At 32.4% G+C, this 24445-nt stretch overlaps 2 protein-coding genes across 2 annotated transcripts; both read right to left on the minus strand.

The window, feature by feature from the left end:
• Positions 1–1504: 1504 nt before the first annotated feature.
• Vha16-1 (Vacuolar H[+] ATPase 16kD subunit 1) lies at positions 1505–6416 on the minus strand. Its single transcript, XM_088232836.1, has 3 exons — positions 6255–6416; positions 3604–3796; positions 1505–3077 (listed from the first exon to the last, which is right to left on the minus strand). The coding sequence occupies exons 1-3, from the start codon at positions 6337–6339 to the stop codon at positions 2870–2872; spliced, it is 486 nt and encodes a 161-aa protein (XP_088088962.1). The 5' UTR covers positions 6340–6416; the 3' UTR covers positions 1505–2869.
• A 4284-nt stretch (positions 6417–10700) lies between these two features.
• On the minus strand, positions 10701–23929 carry Trap1 (TNF receptor associated protein 1). The gene is made up of 12 exons (XM_088232825.1): positions 23652–23929; positions 23368–23573; positions 21706–21867; positions 19912–20153; positions 19022–19131; positions 18209–18282; positions 16405–16681; positions 15413–15482; positions 15149–15296; positions 14632–14947; positions 13574–13805; positions 10701–12829 (listed from the first exon to the last, which is right to left on the minus strand). The coding sequence occupies exons 1-12, from the start codon at positions 23767–23769 to the stop codon at positions 12655–12657; spliced, it is 2130 nt and encodes a 709-aa protein (XP_088088951.1). The 5' UTR covers positions 23770–23929; the 3' UTR covers positions 10701–12654.
• Between the last annotated feature and the right edge of the window lie 516 nt (positions 23930–24445).

The following is a 24445-nucleotide window of genomic DNA, read 5'->3' on the forward strand; positions in this document are numbered from 1 at the left end:
TCGTAGTGATTAAAAACATATTCACCTTGTGAATCCTAACTTTAAAAGCAAGAATCAGGAACATGAGGGCGTGATGGCAAAGATCGACATTGGGAATCAAACCCAAGACCTCTTGCATGGTAGGCAAACTCACTGACCAGTACACGAGGCTGCCCTAATTTCCAATGAATTATTACTGAATGGCGACATTGTTTATAACCACTTAATGCATTTTTTAAATTATGTTAAAATGGTTAAGAAACATACTTAATGTACATTTAAATAGTTTATTTTAAGAGCCCCCTGGGCATTTATAATGATAGATAAATGAATACGTACTAATATATTTTTTTTTGGTATATTTAAACTTAACTTAAGTCATAATAGAAATAAAACCAAAATTACAAATTACTTGCTTTACCCTGAAGCTTCGTTCACATAGTATAAATGAGAAATTAGTTTGAGATAAAAAGTAGCCTGCATCAATTGCTAGTCCTCCAACTACAGCTATGCAAAAAAAACATCCGAGGTATCGGACGACGCAGCATCGTTATTCTATTATCAAGTCATTTTCCACTAAGAGTTTTCTCCAGGAAGTGAAATTTTATTTTCCTAATGAAAAGTGGCTAGACATGTCAGCTTACTTATCCATATGCAAAAAATCACATTGATTGGTCGCTCCATTGCAAAGCGAAAGAAACACATATATAATATCAGTATGGATTTGATAAGGTTTTTTAACTGCAAAACAATTACATTGAAGCTCTTTAGAATTATTTTTTTTGCATAGGTCAAGTCATCGCCAGATAACAATGCCTACATAACACATCTTTTACACTGCGATCACTATGTGAGCAAAGGCATTCTTATCTGGCGCACAGTAATTTACAAATTGAAATAATTTCCCTCACTTCCAGGTTGATACCGAATTCCCCTGGTGGTTCTGTATTTTGCAATTTTTAAACATCAATTTTACTTGAAACTTCTGCTTTTAGCCAATCAAACAGGCTTCTGGGGGGTTTCGATTCAAGCTCCACTTGCCGAGTAGTCATTTTATCTCTTTAGTAGTGTCGCATCCCAGGTGACAAAATCGTTGGTAAAGAGTACCGAAGAAATCAGTTTAATTCATACGAAATATTTTATTTTTATCTAATTGGTTAAAAGAACATGTATACATTCTTCTAAAATGTAATTTTATGCATAAAATTAAAATATTAATTTTAAAAAGCTGAATTTTTAAAGAATTTTGATTAGTAAAAAATAAATACAATAGAGAATTTATACAAAATGTAGAATGTATCACAGAAAAGGTTTAAGTTTATTTATTTTACATGTGGTCAAACCACACTTTGTAGGGATGCATATTTTGTACACAAATTGTTTGTCCAATCAGATAAATAATCCATATCTGATATCACCAATCAAGCCATGGTATTTTGTGCCGTAGAATTATCGTTACTGGTTGTGTTTTATTGTATATGGAATATTTTATGAGGAATATGTTTTTAGAGTTCAAAAATAAATATTTTTAAATACAATATTTTATTAACACAATTCATTCAATAACACTGAGGATAATTTCAAATGAAACATTCAAGTAAGTTAATCCTGGAAACAGATTTCCCTTACTTACCAAGTTCAGCTGAAACTCCGGCCATACGTCTCATCCAAACATTAGATACACTGTTGTCTAGTCAGAAAAACCATTGAACTTTCTTATAAAAGATTTAGATGAAAATAGATAATATTTAATACTGTACCCCCTTCATTCAACCAATGAGGGATAAATTACTTTCAAATCTCCCGGTCACACTAAATATAGTAGCTCTGGTTTGGGGTTTAATAACAAGTATTGTGCGCAGAAAGTAAAATATAAACTTCAAATATATTGTCAGCTATTAAATACATGATTTCGTTAAAAGAGTATACCATATATACATTATTAAAATATATTAAAACAGAGCTACTAATAAGATTGACAGAAACAAACTCTTATGGAATGTACAAATTAAATTTTATGATCCCTGACAATCTTACTATTATTTTGTGACTACAATTTAATGCTGTTTTAAAATATCTCCTCAGCCAAACCACGATTAATTAATTATAATTCTCTTTAAATTATTTAACCTATGAGGGGTTTATACATCCCACTATAACATTGAAAGCTAATACGATACATAGTATATAATAGATGAAATAAAAAGGTAGACACATATTCAGTGCCGACATTGCAAAGTCAACGATTAGGAGAAATAAAATAGCGCAAAGCTATTAAAGTACACAGGGGTTTGATAACGGCTAAATTTAAACAAGAATTTGGACTTTTAAGTAATCTAATCACTAACTGTACATAAGTTTTGTCTTAAATCTAAAATAAACTATGGTAAACAATGAAAATAATAAAAGGAACAAGGATATGAAGGGATATGAGAGTGAGAATGGGTGAAGTAACGGGTATCACGATATGTACACAAATAAGGAAATTAATATCCCCAACTGTTACAAAAGATATTACTGTTACTTGCCTCAACACGGTTATTAGCAAATGAAATTAAACAATCTAACAGACGAGAGAAATATAACTTTGTTACAAATTATACAACAGGTATCTCTCGGAACCATCTCTGGCCGCAGCATCGAGGACAGGGATGGACAGAGTGATATTTAAACAATATATTACACGGTTCTTAGATGTGAAGTGACTGTCACGTTCCGGCGTCAGGCGCAATATAATACAGGTTTGGAATCTAACGTAACCGAGATGGCACTATCTAACAATCTAAGGTGGCCTCCCAGAGGCATTAGTTTAGCAACCGGATAGTTCTGACGCCGGGACAACAAATATTGGGAATAATAGCACAGTGAGTGTAATACGAAGGTGACACATTTACATTTTCGTGTAAAGGTAGACGGCCACGATGAGACCGTACAGACCGAGTACTTCAGCGAAAATAAGGATAAGGATCATTCCCACGAACAGGCGAGGCTGTTGCGCTGTACCACGGACTCCCGCATCTCCCACAATACCGATAGCAAAACCGGCTGCTAGGCCAGAGAAACCCACAGCTAATCCGGATCCCAGAGCAAGGAAGCCCCTGTAAAGCAAATAACACATTTGTACTAAATCCCAACAAATATATTTTTCTAAAATTATGGGCAGTAACTTTGCAAACAAAAATAACTTCTTTAAATCAGAAAATACAGATAAGTTTTGGCATGAACATTTCATAAAAACGGCAGTCTTTCTAGATAATCTATTGGTTTAATACGGGTGAAACAACCCTCAACAGGCCATTGATTTAACACTAGAGAAAACAATGTGTATATTATATATTGCATATCAGTTGATATAAATAAGTTTAAATAGTTGAACAATTTAGTTTAATAGGGGTGGAACACCCTCAACAGGCCATTGATTCAACACTTGAGAAAACAATGTGTATATTTGCATATCAGTTGATATCCATAAGATAAAATTGATGAACAATTTTACTCTGGTATATGCTTACATTTCACAAAACTATACTAAAAATCTTTACACTTCTAACCTGTGTTACCAATTAAAAAATATAATAATAATCATTAATATATCAGAATTAGGAAAAACACAAAAAAACTTACTGGTAGAGAGAATATCCACTATTGGGTGTATTAATGTTACCCGCTATGAGGATAGCCACCACCAGCCCGTAAATGGCGATAATACCCGCCATGACAACAGGAATAATGGACTTCATGATGAGCTCCGGCCTCATGACAGACATGGCCGCAATACCAGTTCCAGACTTTGCTGTGCCATAGGCAGCTCCCAGCGCTAAAAATACAAAAATATGTTTATTTTTATAAAGTTAAAGAATTTGTATTTTGAACAAGGTGGTCTTATAATTATCACAAAATAATTAACATAACATTTTATCATTATATTAAGGCAAAATGCGAAGAAAAAAAACAACATCTTTAGATTATTAATAATATTTAGGAACAATTCATGCCGATACACATTAACGAATTGGAAGAATGTGTATTTTATAAAACTTTAAGATTTGAATTAAAGAAGTTTTTATTATGCTTGCAACCAATTTTAAGTATCAATAATAAAATCATATTAACTTATTTATAATGGAATCACCTATTACTAATGTATTTATGGTATTATTTTGGTTACTGTGCCGTGTACTTTTAGCACTTCTTGCAGACTTTTCAGACAGCATTGCAGCGTCCATTATCTGGGCTGGTAGTTAATAGTGAATAATTGTCATGTTGAGGTTTCCATTAGTGTTGCAAATAAAATTTAATAAAACCTTAAACTGCAAATCGCAGTCCAGATATTAATTTTTGTACATTATGTCAAAATTACAACCCCCTTATCTATTGAATATTGATTTTTATAAATCTACTTAGAAAATAAAGTTGGTTAACACGAGGCAGTTCCTAGTGGAAACAATCGAAGTACCTTTTGTCAAATGGAAGTAAGTACGGCTAAAATTTATGTAAACAAAAATATCATACCCCAGAAGTTCCTTTTGGCATGTCTAAATTGGCCATTTTGCAGGAGCAAAACCAAACTTGTTAAGCTCATTAATGGTCTTAACTTGACATTATACCCGGTATTTTTGTAATATTTGCTTATTTGGCTATTAAAATATGAAAACACTCTAACATCATAATTACTCTAGCATTCTCCTCGATATTTTTCTCAATTGATTTCAAAGAATACTGAAGTTTGTGGTATATCTCGCAAAAAAAAATTATCATGGAGATAATGCGAGTGGTCTCCTAAGAGAAAAAAATGTGGTTAAACTGCGTTTATACTAGGCATGGGTACTCAATATTATTTTTTATCGAGTTATTAACGCGCTGACTTAGCTGGCCTGAAGCGTCGCGTACTTGTAGGATTAACGAAACTCACAATGACCGCTGTGAGCCGCCTATTAGAATTTTGAGTTGCAGCTCAACAGCTCTAAGCGTTCGAATCGTATTTTTGAACCAGTACAAATTTGAGTTACCCATGCCTAATTCATACTCATAACTGCCAGATTAAGACTTACGACAGTGTACTTCCAGGGGTGCGATATATATAATTTTTTTAAGTCCGGCCTCCGATAACTTAAAAGTTGCTTTCTGTTTCAGCAAATTTCCTCGGTATTTTGTATTACTAATAATTTCATGCTTAAATATATAAATAGAAAACATACTGGTCCGATTTTGGTGACACAACTGTTTTATAACATGATTTTTAACAAGAGAAATTTGTCTCATGACCTCGAGTTCATCATATATTATTATTTATTGTGATTAGTCGCAATAGCATTTTTACAATATGAAATATGTTCTGTTTGGATAAAAAAAATTAGATATTTAATGAATAACAGATTAATCATTTGCAGTATATCTATTAACCATGAAAACATAATAATGATTATTGTTAATTTTATCAGTGGTGACAGTGGTTACTGATAAAATCACTCCCGTGATAATATAACATGGTTACGTTATTTAGTCTTGTGATCCGTATGTTGCTAGCTATGAAAAAGGCTGTCAAACATTTTATTTGACATGTATTGTGAAATGATTTATTGAAGACATTATTTCCATATGGAAAGTTAATTTAATGTGAATAGTTCTTATTACGTGGTCAATAAAACAAATTTGCCCATAATTTAAATATCCTAAGCTCACTAACCATAATACAAATGAAGGCCTTTACCATGGGTTACTCATAGGCAAATCGCAGATTCACGTGACACGATCACGAGGTTACACCCACTAAAGCCTTCGTTGAAATGCAAAATACGATAAAAATTGCATTTTTCATAAAAATAACGTTAAAAATAACATTTCGTTCTACATCTGGGAAAAAACTACGACGCATGGAGCATAACATACTAAATACACCGCTACCGTATGTATTCTAAGTTATCCGGGGCGGTGGAATGGATACGCTCAATCCTGATACTGTAAAATACGTTTTTCGCAATAAACCATATCAATTAACAAGAACAAAGTATTGATGTGCCTCATCATACATTTCGCGAGCGTCGGCATACATGTCGATTATGTTGGTGACATTGCTTAAAACTATAATTAGAGTCTAGGGATAATGCGTATTGTGTATGATAATAGTCCTTTAATGATAAAAAATGGCATAAAAATCATTTTTTGATCTGATGGACCAAAGTAGAGAAATTCGAGCAATAAGAGAGAAACCATTAGATCGATACGGCTCTAAGTGTCCACCCTGTTGGCGCATGTAAAATTAAGATACCACTTACCGCTAAAAATAATAGCTGTCGATACTCCCATGACTCCGAAGAAAGGTCCGTAGACGGGAGTCAGTTCTGTTAGTGGTGAAGACATCTTGAGAGATTTAGGAGTATTTGCAGGTCCTGAAATGAACTAACTCGACTATCCCGACACACTCACTTCTGTAAACTAGCGGACCCACTGTCAAATATGGCCTACACTCCCGACTTCACGACGGAACAAGTCATATGACGAGAATATTTTCGAGGCAAGGTCCGGCACCTGGGTAATATCTGATTGGTTGAAATATTCGCACTTGAGATAATACACCAATCAGATAGTGGTTTGTGAAGCATCTAGTGACGTAAAGTAAAACTGTGGCTGGCGAGCCAGCAAAGTATTCACTGGACTTGCGCAAATTAACAAAAAGTGTCTTTTAAGTATAAATTATTTTCAATAAAATATTTCATTAGTGCAAAATATAATTAAAAATTACAATTTGTTTTTTGAATTAACTTGTTTGTACAAAATGTACATTTGTAATCAATTTGCTAATTTCAAATTATCACTTCCCATACCGACGCGGGAGTATAAAATTTTTGAATCAGTCAAAAACGAGTTATGATTAATAATGGATTAATATTATAAAAGACAATATAAGATATAAAAGGTTGACAATGCTGACACTGGGTCGACAGTGAAATTAAGAAAATAAACGCAGCTGTATTCTGCTTAATACCAAGAAGTATTTTTTGTAAGTACTAATTATTCAACTAAGATCTAAAATATGATTATCACCATTAATTTATTAATACACTATTATCACATATAATTATATTCTTTATTCTATGGATTATCTATTATTCATAATATTTCAAAAGAAATAATTACATATTTTGACAGTTCATCGTGAAATTAAATTGAATAAATACCCACTACGCATTTCAGGGTGTGCGTAGATATTTTACTTTTTATTCAACAGCTATAACCACTAAAATATATGAATATTTATAAGGTATTACTAAAATTATTACACGGGAATATGCACGGGGCCTTTCATGTCCTCATTTTTTTACGGAACTCCATCATGATCAGACGTGATGCTCGGTAGAAATATATCGTCGTGTGTGATGAAAAAATACTTTGAATGCACTGCAACTGGATAACAAAAAGGAAAAATACGTAACTTAATTATTATATTTTGAAAAAACATTTCAGTTTATTTTGTTGAAACAAAATTGTGTAATCTCAATGAGAAATAAAAAAAATATTTTAAAAAAGAAAAATCATTACATCAATCATACAGCATGTTTTTCTTGGGGTTTGAGAAAAATATATATTATGAAGGAGACCTAAAATGATCTAGGAAAAATAATTTTATAAATATTTATGTACATTTTTTTTTTTAAATTAAGAAGTAAAATGAACTGAGCCAGAAAGTATATAGTCTTAGATACATTAAAGATCCAAAGTTTTACTTGGCCATATTTGGCTCTTATAATATGCTTACGCTATAGCTTTCTTGAGAATAGACAAAAAGTACATGTTCACTTTTATACTTCAATCCAGATATAGCTCTGTATGGGGTAAGGGGTTCATATATATATTACGAGCAAAATGTAAATTTTTTCGATGTGGCTTGTACAAGAATTGGTGGAATATGTCAGTACGTAATGAGATAAATATGTTTCTTTTTTACATGTTTCTTATAATTCCCCCTTTCTTAAAGAATAATATTAAACTCATAATCTTAATGGTTTTCATATTTATTCTATTATTTAAAGGTAAAAAATATAAATGGCATAAAAAAATTTGCTTTCAACAACCAATTTATTTTATTTCATAATTGCATCTAACATGCTACCTCCATGTATCCAACTAATATCAGCAGCCGACAGGTACTTGGAGATGTGTTATACAAGTTTGCTGGCTAGAAGGAGCATCGCCTTGCCTCTAAATTCCTAAATGGGTTAATTTATAATTCCAACATTTTGGAACACATAAAATTAAATGAACTGACCAAGTACTTAAGAGCTAGGCAACGCAGACTATTTGTTGTTCCCGAATGCAGGACCAATTTACCGTTAATGATGCCTTTGGGGAGTATGATTAGTCTGATGAACAGCCTACTAAGACGATATTTTCCATGCTAGGATAACCAGTTTTAGACTTTTCCTCTCTAACTATATATAGTGATGTGTATTGGTAATTTAGTTTTGAATGACATGTTTATGTACCTTTAAATTTTCTATTATGCACTTTTTTTATGAATGTTTTCTAATACTTTAATGTAAGTGCATTGTAATTGACAATGTAACTGACCCTTTACAGGGGGGTAGCAGCTTCGTCATCCTGGTTCCTCACAATCAGCCTTCCTGGTGTAAACGGGAGGCCTAGGGGCCTGCGAGCTGAGAAAGCTAAGTCAAATTTAACAGTCCTTAAAAAGACTTTAGAATGGGTGGTGTAGGTACAGAAAAGCGAGCACAGTCGAGGCAGCCTACGGCGGCAACCAGCAGCGAAGAGCGAAGCGAAGACTGGAGTGGGTGCAAAGTTGGCATCACAGAAACATACAAGTCAAGCGGGAAGTGATTTATTAATTTACAACACATACATTATAAAGCGTAGCGGGTCCACTTCCCATTGCCCATTGCCAAAACACAAGTAATAATAAATATTTATTTCTTTAAACACCCGGCGCATCCGGAACAGGCAGGTTTGCTGTAATGCAAAGGTATTTTAAGTAAATAAACATGAATTATTTTTTAAAGAAGTCACATTTATAACTTAAATTTTACTTTAAAATATTACAACAGAGCTGAAGAACATTTAAGAGAAGGTAATATAGAAGTCTAGGCATCTACAGGCCTTATCACTTGTCAATGGCTGATTTAAGTAGCCACTTTACACACTGTGTAACATTCACCATTCTGCCCATATTTGAACATTTATATTCCTTCAATTCTTTCATCTGTTGATGTTTAATAATAATAATAATGTTTGGATAATTTATATAGCACCATTTTTGTGAAAATCACCTCAAGGGCGCTGTACAATAAATAAATATCCCAACACGTCTTGCTGCTACGGAGCGCATGGACGGTTGGGATTCTAGTTCCTCGTCTCCAATTATGATATATATGAGCTAGATAACAGAACGTCTTGCAGCTACAGAGTGCATGGACAATAAGAAATCTAGCCCCTATTTACATTTTTTTTTTCAATTTTTTAATTGACAATGAAGTTTAGAGTTTAAGTGATATTTTAAAAACGAAACAAAAAGCAAATTTATAAAATTAGAATTTAGATAACAACAAGTCTTGCAGCTACTGAGCGCATGGACGGTTAAGTTTGTGAAGTTAAAGAGCTGAAACCTTTATTTATGCAGATGAGATTCATTTAATTGAACTATTTCACCTACATACTAGGCAACGCTTGGAAATGTTATTACATACAAGTCATAAGCCCTGTAGATGCCTAGACTTCTATATTACCTTCCCTTAAATGTTCTTAATCTCTGATGTAATATTTTAATATAAACAGCTCCCCAGGGAGTTGAACCCAGTCCTTGTCTACAAAAATTTGGACAAACTCAAAATATTGTTGTTCAATTTTACAACCAACGATTCATTACATACAGGTAGTAGGTAGGTAGGTAGGTGTATATATATATATATAAAAGCTCAGCAGAAGATAAATTTAAAATGTCTTTAACAGACCCAATAAAACTATAGTATTTACAGTGCAGTACGTCAACGTCACTAAAACTGTCACTAAAGGTAGTCTGTATTCTTCGAAGGGTGCTATTTTTCATATAATTAGTCCGTTTCCAACAATTTTATCAAACCGTATAGTATATCAAACAAAACATTCTGGAGATTTACACTATTGTGACAGTGATACAATAATGTATGCCTGACTACATTTCTTGAATCATCTTTTTTTAGTATCACAACCCTTAAGAATGCGGAAAAAAAACCTTATGACCCCCTTACAATATTTTTTGGCAGATTGTGACCCCCAGATTAATATATGATTGCCTTTAATCAATGGTATTAACTATAACCCTTATGTATGGGAACAAAGTATGGAATTGGAGAAACAAGGATGAAAGAAAGAAGAATGCTCTCCAAATGGGATCTCTCAGGCGAACGTGTGGTAAAACTATGCATAATAGGTGCACAAATGTCCAAATCCGTGCATTATGCAAGTCTGAGATGAGCATTACCGACAAAATCAAAAATGGAGTTCTACGTTGGTTTGGACATGTAGAGGGAATGGTCAGTGAAAGAACGGCTAAAAAGATTTACAATGCAGATGTTCACCTTATCTTCTATGTAATAAAATGATCCAGATACACTGCTCCTAGAGTACCTATGCATTACTGGGTGTGGATAGAGAAATTATATTGATTATATTACAAGGTAATTGTATATTTGTAAATGTCAAATTGAGATTGTGAAAATTAAACACAGATATACAAAACATAGGTAGTTTATTTACAGAGATACAAAATTGAACATTATACTGCTCTGCTGGGTTAAATTATTCTCTAATATTAAAATAAAAATTATGTACACACCAATGACGTACAATTAAATAGATACGTTACAAGCTAAAAAAAAAGTCCTTTCATTTTATGGGTAATTCCACTGAATAGATAATACACAGTAATTCCGTGTCTCCATTCTCCGATGAACATTTATCCTAATTAAAACTTGATGCAACACAGAAATACACCGTCGTGTGAGATGAAAAATACTTTAATTGCATTGCAACTGTGAAAAACAAAACCGACAGCATTTCATTCGTAAATACAATCCAATTAATGAAATAAGTACATTTTTCAAAATTTAGACAGCTCCCAGCTAGTGTCATATCTATGGTAACGAGTTGCACAAAAATAAATATGAACAAATGAAATATATTTATCTCTTTTCTTACGTGAATGATTGCATGTGAATCGTCATTTGATTTGTTTTTTTTTTTATTGAGGGCAATGCATTATTTGCTATATCTTAGACGTGGCTAGTATAAGAATAACGCGTCTATTTACTATAAGTCAGTGGTTTATGTAAACAATATACAGCATCTATGGTAAACCCTGTAACATCCGAAACCACGATGATCGGTATGAGCGAGAAGACATATTGGCATATAAAAAAAAACATTTAGAAGTGTTTCAAAACTAAAAAAATAATAATCTTAAAACTGAATGGTTGCTTATTTCTGCAGGGGAGAAAGTAGAAGTATGGAGGGGGTAGCTAGCTCTGCGCTCTGCAGAAGTAAGCGACGATTTGTCATCTTGCTCATACCGATCATTGTGGTTTCGGATGTGACAGGGTTTACCATACACGCCGTAGGCAACATAAATGCATAAGATTAAAATTGAGATTTATGAAGAAAAGTTGATTCTTCACTATTGATATTAGCTAGATTTGTCTTGTACTTTATGTTGTTATGATTACAGTTACAGTTTGCAAGAGTAAAAAATTAATTGTGTTCTTATGGCAACACCTTAAAAACACCAGCAACAAAATAAAACATTTCAATGCATTGTGACCATGTCATAACAAATTAAAAACATGATCATCATTCCCTTATCCACATAGGGCACTGTTTTGGTAAACTAATTGCAGAGTACACTTCCCTTATAAGCAAAAAGGCCGATTTTTGATTTAAAAAAAATCACAAAAAGAATCAAATACGAGGTAATGTTCCATACAAAATTTCAAACCATTTGATATAAAGCAATAAGCAGTAAAAAAAAAAAATTAGTGCAAAAAACGATATGTTTTTTAAGGAAATAACACAGTATCTACAGATTCATAAGCAAAAACACAGTATATTATTATATTAGTTTTCTGATTGGAAACAATTGACATTATGTGTTTTTACATCCAATTATTTATGGTTTTGAAAAACTTGCATAAAGTTGATAAATACTTAAGTTTCATATCTCTAAACATGGTTTTTGCAAATAGCTGCCTTTTTGCTAATGAGGGCAGAATAGTGGTCATTGTTTTGCTAATGAGGGCAGAATAGTGGTCATTGTTTTATTACATGATGGAAAGATGATCAGTCTTACTCTTCAGGTGCCAGTCCAGGGACAATGAAATAATGTTGCGTAAAAATATGTTTATTCAAAAAATATTTCGTGTCAACCATGTAGGAAATCGAACCTGAAACATCTTGCATGGTAGGCAAATATGCTAACCACTAGACCTCTAGACCTGGAGGTGGACAAACAATGACAAACAATTACCAAACAAGCCTATACTAATTTGAAATAAAATGAGCTTTTTACTGTTTTCTACTATTTTATGACTGATCTAATAACATTTAGCGACCAACAGATCTTTGACTGATATATGTATTAAAATTTAAATCTATGGTAACAAGTAACAGGAAATCTATGTTTAGAGATAATTATTAGTGTTTCTCTAAGGCTCGCGTTAAAAGGTGATTCATATTGACGAGAAGACTCCTGGGATCCTCAACAAGTCCTGCGGCAACCATAGAGTTACAGAATAACTGCTGAGCTACTAAAGAGGCCAGTTCTTCGTCTGTTTTGGTGAGCGTGTGTAACTTTTTGATGATTGGGTGCCTGGGAAATCCAATAACAAGGTTTAGTTTTCACAGGTTTAATTTTAAACAACAATGACATTCTAATGGTATTTTTATTGAAACATACAATAAATCAATCCACTAGTGATTTTATTAAGACTAACAAATATTTTTAACACAGTGATGTTCATTTTATTTGTTGGCAAACATTTAAATGAATTCAAAATTTTATTGTAAGAATGATAAGTATTTTCAGATTATTATTATTATAAAATTAATATTTTTTTTAGTTTTTACCACATTTTATATTTAAATTGTTCACCAACAATCAGGTTTCAACATAACTGACATCATCAGACTGGTATTTTAAGATGTTTTCTCGTAGGTGAACAAATTTTGAAGAATCTCACCTCTATAACTAATTCAGCTCTAACTTCATTAAAACCAAAAGAAAAAAGAATTGAAATACATATTTCATGTTTAAGCACAAGCAGAATGGTGAATGTTACAATGTGTAAAGTGGTCACTTAAATCAGCCAATGACCTGGACAATTCATAGACTTTTATATATTTTTTTAAAATCACCCCAAGGGCGCTGTACAATAAATATCCCAATGTTGTCTTGCAGCTACAGAGCGTGTGGACGGTTGGGATTTCAATAACAGATATGAGCTAGATTACAGCACACCTGCCAGCTACAAAGTATATGAAATCTAACCCATTTACACTATTTCCATTCTCAAAGAGATTATCTATCACCATTAAAATGTCTAAATTAACTTACTTGGGGTTTATTTCCAATTGTGGTTGCAACAATGTGTATCTCCTGTCTTCTGGAATTTGATGAGATTGTGTTTTGATGAAGTGTCTTGCGGCAGCCATTTCCTCAACGGTGACAACACATGGATGTGTGTCTAGTTTATTTGTTACTTTTACACCAAACACTTTACCGGGTAGACATTTCTTTATCCATGGTATGAGTTCATCAACTTCACTTCGTAAAAGACTTCCATCACCTTAATTAACATATTAAATTTGAATAAAATTTTGTTTAAATTTAATTTATTTCATAAGACAATATTTTGTTTGGGTTGGAGTTAATATAGAAAAAAACAGCATAATGTTTTTTTACGATATAATATACAAATTAAATTATATAAATACGTATTCAGATATTTTTACTTCATTAAATTTTCATCCTAAGTTTTAGGTTTAAATACAATGGATAAATAGATTATTGCAAAACATATAAGCAATAGAAATTTTTCATTTATGATACATTAACTATCTATTTATTTTCTTATCACACTGATAAGTAATGAATAGATTTCTTATGTTACAATATAATAATAAAAATGACAGTTCTCATGTGAACTCTGTTTATCCGAACTCCAGTCATCCGAATCGACAAATATCCGGATCGCTATCAGGAAATAAAAAATAAATGAGATGTTATAATAACAAATGAAAAAAGGCACTGGCGGCCGGCGCGCCAGCCAGCCGCTCATGTTTAAGTAAGTTTTTAACGTGATTCCAATTCACTGGATTATTGAAAATTTTGCATTTTCTTTCAAAACATTGCCTTTATTTAACAGTTAATCTAATTATGCAGATTTCTGCACATCCGAATAACGTCTGGCACTCATTGGTCCGAATAATTGAAGTTTTACTGTATATTTTGTTTAAATAACATCACAGTATAGATCACATAATTAACTCCCGAGTTTAGACTGTGAAGCAACTCTTGCCACCACATATGCTTTCATCATACGCACCCTTTGAGAAAAATAGTTTGATTGTCTGGAATACAAAAATTTAAAGTTAAATGTAGTTATCAATTACCCATATTAGTAGTATTGTCACTTGCCGCGTCCTTCCTCATTTGTTTTTCCACAGAAGTTAAATCTCTGGAATTGAAGTGACGGAGCTGCATAAGAACCAGTTCATCATATGGTTCGTAGCAGAATAGAACTTCGACATTTTGCTTTTTAAGAGCTTCAAAATAAGGTGAGGACTCCGCCAAAGCACGACTCGGTGCTGCAAGGTAGTAAATATCTTTTTGGCCATCTTTGATACGATTACAATACTCCGGGAGAGATATTCTTTGGCCCTCAATAGTCTGCGATGATTCGAATCTCAAAAGTTTAGCAATCTCTTCCTAAAATCATAATTTAAATTTGAGAGATGTTAGTAATTTAAAAAAATATTTTTGTTTCGTGGGTTGGTTAGTAATTTCTAATTTGTCCCTAAGATTGAATTTATCATGTAAATATATTGTATTTTCATAAGCCATTAATTTTTAACAAAACAAAAACATATTATTAACATAATATGCACATAAAGTTGGTTTACAACATACTTTCTCAAGTTGATTTTCATTGGTAACAATTCCTTCCTTAAGGAATAATCCATAATCTTGATAAAACACATTGAATGACTCGGTGTTTTTTGTAGATTGGTCATGCAAATACCTCAAAATTCTATTTGTAAGAACTGTGCGAAGTTTTCTGTAAAACGAATCAAAATAATATTTTATTATTATAATTAAAGAAAATAAGTAAACACTACACAATAAAGGCAAATATGAAAGTCAATATGCTTGAAAGGTTGAATAAAAGTTTACCTTATGAGTGCGCTGTTTTGTAGTAATTCTCGGCTAAGATTTAGTGGGATATCTTCGGAGTCAACAACACCTAGACAAAAAATATTATATTCATTTTATATTAGCACTATTGATGTAATTTTCATAAAAAAATAATAGTAATCAAATATGGATTACTAGTAAATGTATAATATTAGATTAATGTAAAGAACTACTGTTTTTTTTTGTACATGCAAACTGTTTCTATATTATTTTTTTAGATTTATTTTTAATGCTGTAAAATTTACTTTGCATCACCAAGTGGCATTACTTGAATTAATAAATAAAAAATATACAAACAGGTTATAAGAATTTGCCTTACAGCAATATACCTGTTTTTACATACAGTCCCAACTCAGCACAGGACTTTGGTCCCATGGAGTTGGGATTTGTGTCTCAATAAATGTTACATAAATATATTGTGAATAAAATAAATAAATAACTACATACACTATATATAAATTGTATTTGAATACAGAGGGTAAATAAATAGGATTTAAAGCACCAACTTTGTGCTTTTGTACTTTTGTCTTTTGAACTTTTCGATATAAAATATGTAATAAAAATATGAGTATGTATTAAAATTAATTGAATTTAAAGAGAGATGGTTAATAAATCTAATTTAAAAAATAGGTAAAAGAAACATTATGTTGATACTCATTATATTTTTAACATCACAGCAGGTCGGGAGGTCCTTATCCTTTTGTGGGGACATTGATGGGCTTACTGGCATATAGAAATTTCTTTTAACTGACAACAATACTGAATAATATCCGGGACCACAAACTGATTGATGATTCATTCTAAGTGCAGACATCCCTTTTTGATAAAGATGTTTAACATTGAAATTTTGAAATAAAATTTTCTAATTAAAATTCCTTAAGACTTATTCATCAAATTTGTTGGGATAAAATCATAACATGATATTATTTAAAATATTTTGTACACAAAATACTAATACATATTCCAAATACCTTTAACAAATCTAAGCCACTTTGGTAGAATATTGTCTGTCTTGCTCTTAATAAGGATTTTTCTTGAATAGAGCGCTACGCCAGCGTCAGCATCTCGAGACATTTCAAACAGTCCTGGTTTCCCCTCCGGAAAGTAAAGTACAGCACGAATCGACAGTGGAGCATCAGTTTTGTAATGTAGAGTGAATCTAGGTGAATCATAGGAGTTTCCAACAAATCTATAGAATTCTGTGTGCTCTTCTGGTGTAACGTCTTTGGGATCCATCAACCATAATGGCTAGAAATTGGAAAAAAAGTGTCATTTTATAGAACAACTTCAAAACAATTACTATTTTATTACAAAACTGATCATTCATATTGAATTAATTCTTAGAGTCTCCTAACTTTCCCATCTGAGACATTGTTTCAATTTAAGAAGGTACTGGATATTAGCCAATTAAAAAAAAAATCATTGACACATTTCTGGTCATGTAATTACAAGAGGATATCACAGCACAATGTACGTAGGAGGTTTTCCTGTAATTTGAATTATTTAATACAAAAAACACGTGTAACTTTCGCTCAGAGAAATTTCTCTTTTGTGGCCCCAAGAGTGCACAATGTCCTGGATGAACATATTAAGTTCTTCAAAACAAAAGCCATTTTCAGGAGAAGTGTACAAGTTTGGATTTCGTCTAAGGGAAGAGACCATTATAGGAGACTGCTGCGAGACATTGCATAGATTTATATACTATTAAGCATGTTTTCCAAATGTTTATTAAAATGTTATCTTTATGTAAAAAAAAAATGCATTTTTAGTATTCTTTAATAATATGCGTGCTTCCGCTTTCCATTATGTTCTATCCCAACTACACACGGGGCTCTTGGCCTTATAGAGTTAGGGATTTTATTATTGTTGGACGTTATTATTGTTTTTTTTAATATGTATCTTTATATGAAAAAATAAATAAAAATATGAAATACAGGTGTTATGCATGGAATTTTTTAATTGATCGCTTGTATGTTTATTTTGCATAAACATGTTGAGCTTTGTCTGGATCGTTTGTTTCTTGTTCTCCTCGTATATTTTTAGATATGGGCGAAACACACCGTGTGATTTATATATGGTACTATTAAGCGTGTTGTCCAGATGTTAATTGAAATTTATGTTTATGAAATAATTTTTGTTTGTAGTATTCTTTAATAATACACATGCTTCCACTTTCTATTTTGTTGTATCCCAACTCAACACAGGGCACTTGGCCTCATAGTTAGGGATATGTTATTATATTTTTTTGTAATATGTATTTTTATATAGGAATAAAGAAATAAATAAAATAAAAATTTAAATATTGAATTCAGAATGAAAATAATGTTGCAAAAAAAACACACAAATGTAATACATTTAACTACATATTCTCTTTGCTTAATGATAAGCGCCGTTGTTTACAACGCTGTTGTTTAATGGTGAGCGCTGTTGCTCACCTACTGTTAGTACAGAAATACATACATGTAGTTAAATTGTATAGATTGTTCATATTCATTAAAATGAACACACTTTTGGTAATTTAATCATTTGACATTTTATGAAACTGAATAAAACTATTCTCACATTCCCCCCAATGTAAATAACATGTTATTATGTGTGTATGTGTATTTACATTTTTGTGTTCTTCCATTATAATATTGTTTATACGTATATACAAGTTATGAGTAATTTATAATAAAAACAATAATAGTACAGCAATCAATGAAACATTTTTGTGTTAGAAATTATGCATAAAACTATGTATGGTTATTTTTGTTAGATAATATTTATGCTTACTTGGATTGAATTGATTCTTTGCCCATGAAGAAATATAGGTGACCCAACAAAATTACTGTATTTTTTGATAATATCTGAAACATTATTATTAAATAACAAATATTGATTAGATGTATTTCACTCTACGACAAATTTATCTAACATATTAAATTTTATTACAATATTTTGAGTTTTTCCATATGTTTGTAGACAATAGACTGGATTTCACCCCCTAGAGAGATCATTTTAGAGAAGGGAATGTGGAAGTCTAGGCATTTACAGGGCTTATGACCTGTCATTGCCTGGTTTAAGTAGTCACTTTACACACGGTGTAACATTCATCATTTGGCCTATGTTTGAACATCCGTATTTCTTTAATTCTTCCATTTGTTGATTTTGGTGAAGTGGAAGAGCTGAAACCTTCATTGTTGTGAAGAGATTCATTTGGTTCAAGTGGCCACTTAAACCAGCCAATGGCGGGTCATAAGCCCTGCATAGACTTCCATATTCCCTTCTCTGAAATGTTCTCCCTCCCTGTTCTAATTTGTTTATATTACATTTTATTTAAAATCGATCTTGTCTTAGAGACTGACACTACATGGTATTTTACGAGAACTATATTATATGAGAACTGCATGGAGAAAACCAGAAACCAAAATGTTAACGAGTGTTTGCTCATTACATCCGAGATCTTGCTATTTCCGTGATCGTTATAACCAAGTTTGACTTTTTCCTTTTTGAATTAGTCCAAATTGATAAGTACTAGGATTTTTTGTTAATAAAATTTCACTCCTTGCCCCTTTACATTAAAACAAAAAACAAAACATTTTATACCTTGAATCACCTGGTCATCAGCATACTCCCGGCATTCAGTTTTCAAATAAATTACGATTTTAGTACCCAACTGTACTTCATCTGCTTCTTGGATTTCAAAAGTTCCAGACCTGTAATATTTATATCATAAGGAATTTGTGAAATTAAAAAAATATAAAATCAATAATATAATAATAATAATTATGGATAACTTATATAGCGCCATTTTCGTAATATAATACCTCAAGGGCGCTTTACAAAATGATTATATAAAGATACAAATTCAATTTCAACTTTTTAATTTAAGAAAAATAATGTACTTTGTACATGCTTAGAATTTATTCAAATGATTTAGAGAACAAGTGGGTTTTAAGTTTCTTCAGTTTCGAATTTCTGCTGGGAAAGCATTCCATGCCGTAGGGCCTGCGACCGCAAATCTACGTTCACCGAATTTAGTGCTGTTTGCGTAGAGGTATAATAACTTTTCCTTTCGACGTAGATGTAGCTGATCTAAGTGTAAGACGTCTGTCAGCTAGTTCATCTGGAATGCAGAGTTCCCTTAGATATTCTGGAGCAGAGTTGTGCAGTGACTTATACATAATCCAACATAGTTTGTATTCTACCCTCTGTGGAAAACACAGCCAATGCAATTCCCGAAGTAGTGAAGTGACATGACTGAACTTAGAGATTCCAAAAATAAGTCTCGCTGCGGCATTCAATACAGACTGTAGGCGAGTCATTTTATATATATATTTAGTATATATATATATTAAATATATATAGAACCCCACACAGTAAATAATTTATTTGATTTTTATTATAAAGAGAATAATGAGAATATTATTAATATGTTTTTCTAAGTTTTTCAATAAAAAAATGGAATTTTAAAATGGTAATTTGATATACTTTACCCATCTGAACTCCACTTGAGACCAGGAGAGTTCTCATTAGAGCTTCTTGTGAAAACTTCAACTTTGTCAGCTACCATGAAAGCAGAGTAAAACCCAACTCCAAATTGACCAATTATTGAGGATGTTGATGCATCATTAGGAGACTGTTGTTTTAATTGTTCGAGGAAAGCTTTGGATCCAGAACGTGCAATAGTTCCAATGTTCGAGATCAGTTCTTCTCGTGTCATACCAATACCAGTATCCTGGGAAAAAAGTTCCATTAAAATAAAAAAATATATATGTACTCATTTATTTATTGAAAATAATAACTTTGCAATTCAACATCTCCATCAATTAAAAAAAAACTTTTATTTAATGCACAATTTTATAACTGAATTATCTCTAATTTTTCCAAGTGTAAGAAAACATTTTTTACGCCCAATTTCCCGTAGCACTGAACTTCTTCATTAGAGCAAAAATACTTGACCGAATAAACATTTAGATTAAATAAATCAACATAATTGCAAAGCAAATTACTGTTTCTTTGGATACAGTAGATATTTATTGAGAGCATTACTGAATTACATTTTAAAAAAAACAAGTCAAAGAAATCAACACATTTTTTGTGAGTCAGCCAGTATACCAAATAACCTTGATACAAGTACAACAGGACAAAAAACGCTTACAAAATGTTATTGTTTCGGACAGGCGGAAATATGGAGCCCTAGTTAGGAAACCCGGTATCTTAACTAAGTGCTGGACCGTCAATAAAGATAAAGGTTCACTTTCAGGTCTGGCCTTACCAAAATCGGGGCAATATAGAGTATAAATTCCTAAATTTACAGTTACAAAATATTAAATAAATGTATTGTGTAATATTAACTGTACTGTAATATATATTGTATTGTATGTGTAGCATGCGTAGCGGTCATTGGTAAAATGGCCCGCTGTGTGCTAGTCCCGCCCTTTTACAAACTCAGCAATCAAAGTAGAGCTGGGAATACTGGGGTCATATGGACCCCCTCCACTCCGTCTCACTCGGTGCTGAGTACCGGGCTGTTGGCTCAAGCCCAGTGCACAAATACTAATCTGTCTTCGCCCTGGGTGCTCTCTGATGTCCCATTCTTTGCCTGTGCTCTGCCTGCTGACTGCTTTCGCTTCTCTACACCACTTGGACCGAGTGGAAAATCCTTTTCAGGGCCATTGAGTTTGACTTGTAGTCAGAGCAGTAGGCTTTTACCTTCCGGATTTGCCATTGGCTCTGCTTGGTCAAGCCTGACTGCGGTAGACAGCCGGTGACGATTCAGCGCAAACTCATGGTAACGCTTGCGTTACAAGTAAATAAAAAAATATCTCTCAAACATACAAGTTCATTGTAATTTGTTACATGAATAAAAAAGAGTGATATTTAAATCAACAAATTTGGAATAGCCAAAAGTTGCAAAAGCGATAAAACCTGTCACAAAATTTCAAGTATCACCAGTCTTTTATTCCTATAAATAATTTATTCCTTCAAATAAAATTAAACTTGAAACTTTTGGGATACAATTGTTTCCCTGTTTAAATCTTAATTATATAAATCTATTCCTATTTTATGTTTGGACGTATTGTTGAAACGGCTTAATTTGAGTTTTTTTTATATTGTAAGAATAAATCAAACTGTAATAAAAAATATGTAATCTAAACAATAAAATAAAATATGTAAAATTAGATTTTTTTTAATTACAAATAAATAAAGAAATTTAAACAAATATTGAGCATAGATTTGGTTTTATACTATAAAAGATTTTCCAGGTGATAATATAATTAATTTACCTGTATAGTAAGAATCCTATTGGGTTTATCTGTAGCTATGTGAATTTCTAAGGCACGATCAGGTTCTTGCAGTTTTCCTTTTTTCTCTTCATCGCTTAAAGCAACATAGCGTAATTTTTCCAGTGCATCACTTGCATTTGAAATCAGTTCTCTCACAAAAACCTAGAAATTTTAATGGTCAGAATTACATTATGCGCAAATGTGCTTGTTCAATACATACATTCCTGCTATATTAAGCTATCACACCTAACTATGTGAAATTCATAGATATATGATCTGATCCCAAATGAGCCATGTTTGCATTTTAATTAGTGTATCATACCTACACTAACATAATAGTACTAAGTGATGTACCAAAAAATAGTAATCAACAACATTTTGTCGATTATTGCCCTCCGTGGTATAGTGGCTAAGATGCTTGCCTAAGGCGGCCAACCGTCCCGCAGTCTGCGGGACAGTCCCGCAATGGCAGTTGTAATCCAGCATTTTAATAATTAATAAAATAGTCCCGCAGAACGCCCAGTTTGTCCCGCACGTCCCGCATTCTTAAAATAAGAAGTCCAGTACGTCCAGTGAATATGCTTAGAGCTTTGGTTAAAATTCATCCATGTGCAAGCATCAATATTTAATGACACGGTAAAAATGATGGGAGATGACAAAATCAGATTCACAAAAGTTTCCCACTTGTTTGTGGATTTGAAAGATAAGTACACAAACCGATTGGAAAACAATAATATTTCTCTGACTACAAGGACTGAGTTGACTAAACTTGTAAAGAGTGGTCAAATTGAGAGAAATTATGTTATGAGGCACATTCGTAATTTTTATAAAAATTTCACCCAGTATCATAAATACCAAACATACACTTGGATTCAATTAAAAACATGTCTGAAATGGACTGAGGTACAGCAGAGATACCGACAATTATTGGTACAAATGCTAACGATGGCAGCTATGACAATAAAAGAAGAAAGCTTATTTGACGAAAGAAACTATGTCTCAAATTATGTGAACCACGATGCTTTAAAGAGATGGGAGGATATAAAGTATTACACGGAACAACGATGGATGGATGTATTCGTCGATTTTAAAGAAAAGCAAATGCCCTATAAAAAATTGCCTGGCCCTCATCCAATATCTTTTGAGTTTACCAGGAACAAATGCACCTACAGAACGAGTGTTTTCATTGATGAATGCCACGTGGACATCAGAAAAATCCTCACTTACAATAGAAACGTTGCGCGCTATGCTAATTATAAAATTTAATATGGGCGGTTGTGAAAAATTTTATGTTTAAAATCACAACCCAGAATTAGTAAAAAAAATGCCATTCTTGTGAAAAATAGGATTTTAAGAATAAACAATCACTGTCTTTAAGTTTTGTTTGATTGTTTCTTAATTTTAGCGCACTGACACACCCACCCTCAGTTCTTCATAAATATATTCTTCTCTATTTGCAAAAATGTCCCGCATTGACTTTTCACAATGTTGGCCGCCTTATGCTTGCCTCACACATGAAGTGATTAGATTCCCAGTGAGATTTTTTTTTTCAAGCCTGGGTGTTCTGGACTATTGTGGTGCAAAAAATACAAGGCAAAAACAGTATCACTATTTCTGAAAAAAAAAACTAGATAAAATAATATTCTGTAAAAATAATGTTACCTCTTTTTCCGAATACAATGATCTTGCTACTATATCAAGAAGCATCCGGGTTTCTGCCTGAAACTCTAGAGTTTCTCCTTGTCCTTTAACTTTTTCATTATCTTTTATAATACTGTGATAATCACTTTCTGAGCTACTAGCTGTGGCTGTACTGTATGCATGATATTTTAGGGGGAAATTTACTCTTACTTCAGTACCTATAATACCTTAAATAATAAAATAAGTAATTGAGTACCGATATATTCACAACAATTTCAATTTCCAATTTATTGATATTTATTTACCCTGACAAATCTGCAAAGATGAAATATTCCACTTATAACCTCTCAAAAAAACACCCTTGTGAAGAGATATAAGATTACGTCTTGCAGCGAAAATTGGAATTCGGAAAGCAGATGTCATTTTGAAAGTTAAAGAGAGAAAATTATTAAATTTAAATCAAATTCGCCGGCTTGTTATAACTTGGCCACTTTTTGAAATATTTCACAATAGCACAAAAGCCCACTGAGTCGATTTTGTTGGTTAATTAACCATAGACGAAAAGGAATAAAATATTAAGTCTGTCAAAAATATCATATAATGTTGCCATCATAATAAACTAAAATGACAAGGTACCACACCTGTAATTTTACAAAAGTTTCTTGCTCTCTGGCGCATTTCCAGGTTTATAGAGGCGAGGAAATTTCTTCCATTCAACCAACAAAATTCAACCTCTTCAGTGTACCTTATCACAAGAGTACACTTTTATTGCAAAATATGGGCTAGTTTGTTTTTCATTTTCATTTCATTTTTTTTTGCGCCACAACAGGCCAGGAAGCCCAATTACAGTGGTGAATTACATTACAGAACAACCAGGCTTGAGAAAAATCATATTTTTATTTTTTCGCGTTCTCACCGGGAATCGAACCCGGAACATTCCGTGCGTGAGTCAAGCGTCTTGACCCCTACACCACAGAGGCCGCCATTGTTATTGAGATGGTGGAGAGATTAAGAAAAAAATATGATGAGATTAGATTACCTCGGAGGCTGTAAAATCATGTTCCGCTATCACGCGTATGAAAATATGGAAGATGTCAAC

The sequence above is a fragment of the Micrasema longulum genome, unplaced genomic scaffold, assembly GCF_059751315.1.
Source record: "Micrasema longulum isolate JH-2025_06_02 unplaced genomic scaffold, ASM5975131v1 h1tg000076l, whole genome shotgun sequence".
NCBI lineage: Eukaryota > Metazoa > Arthropoda > Insecta > Trichoptera > Brachycentridae > Micrasema > Micrasema longulum.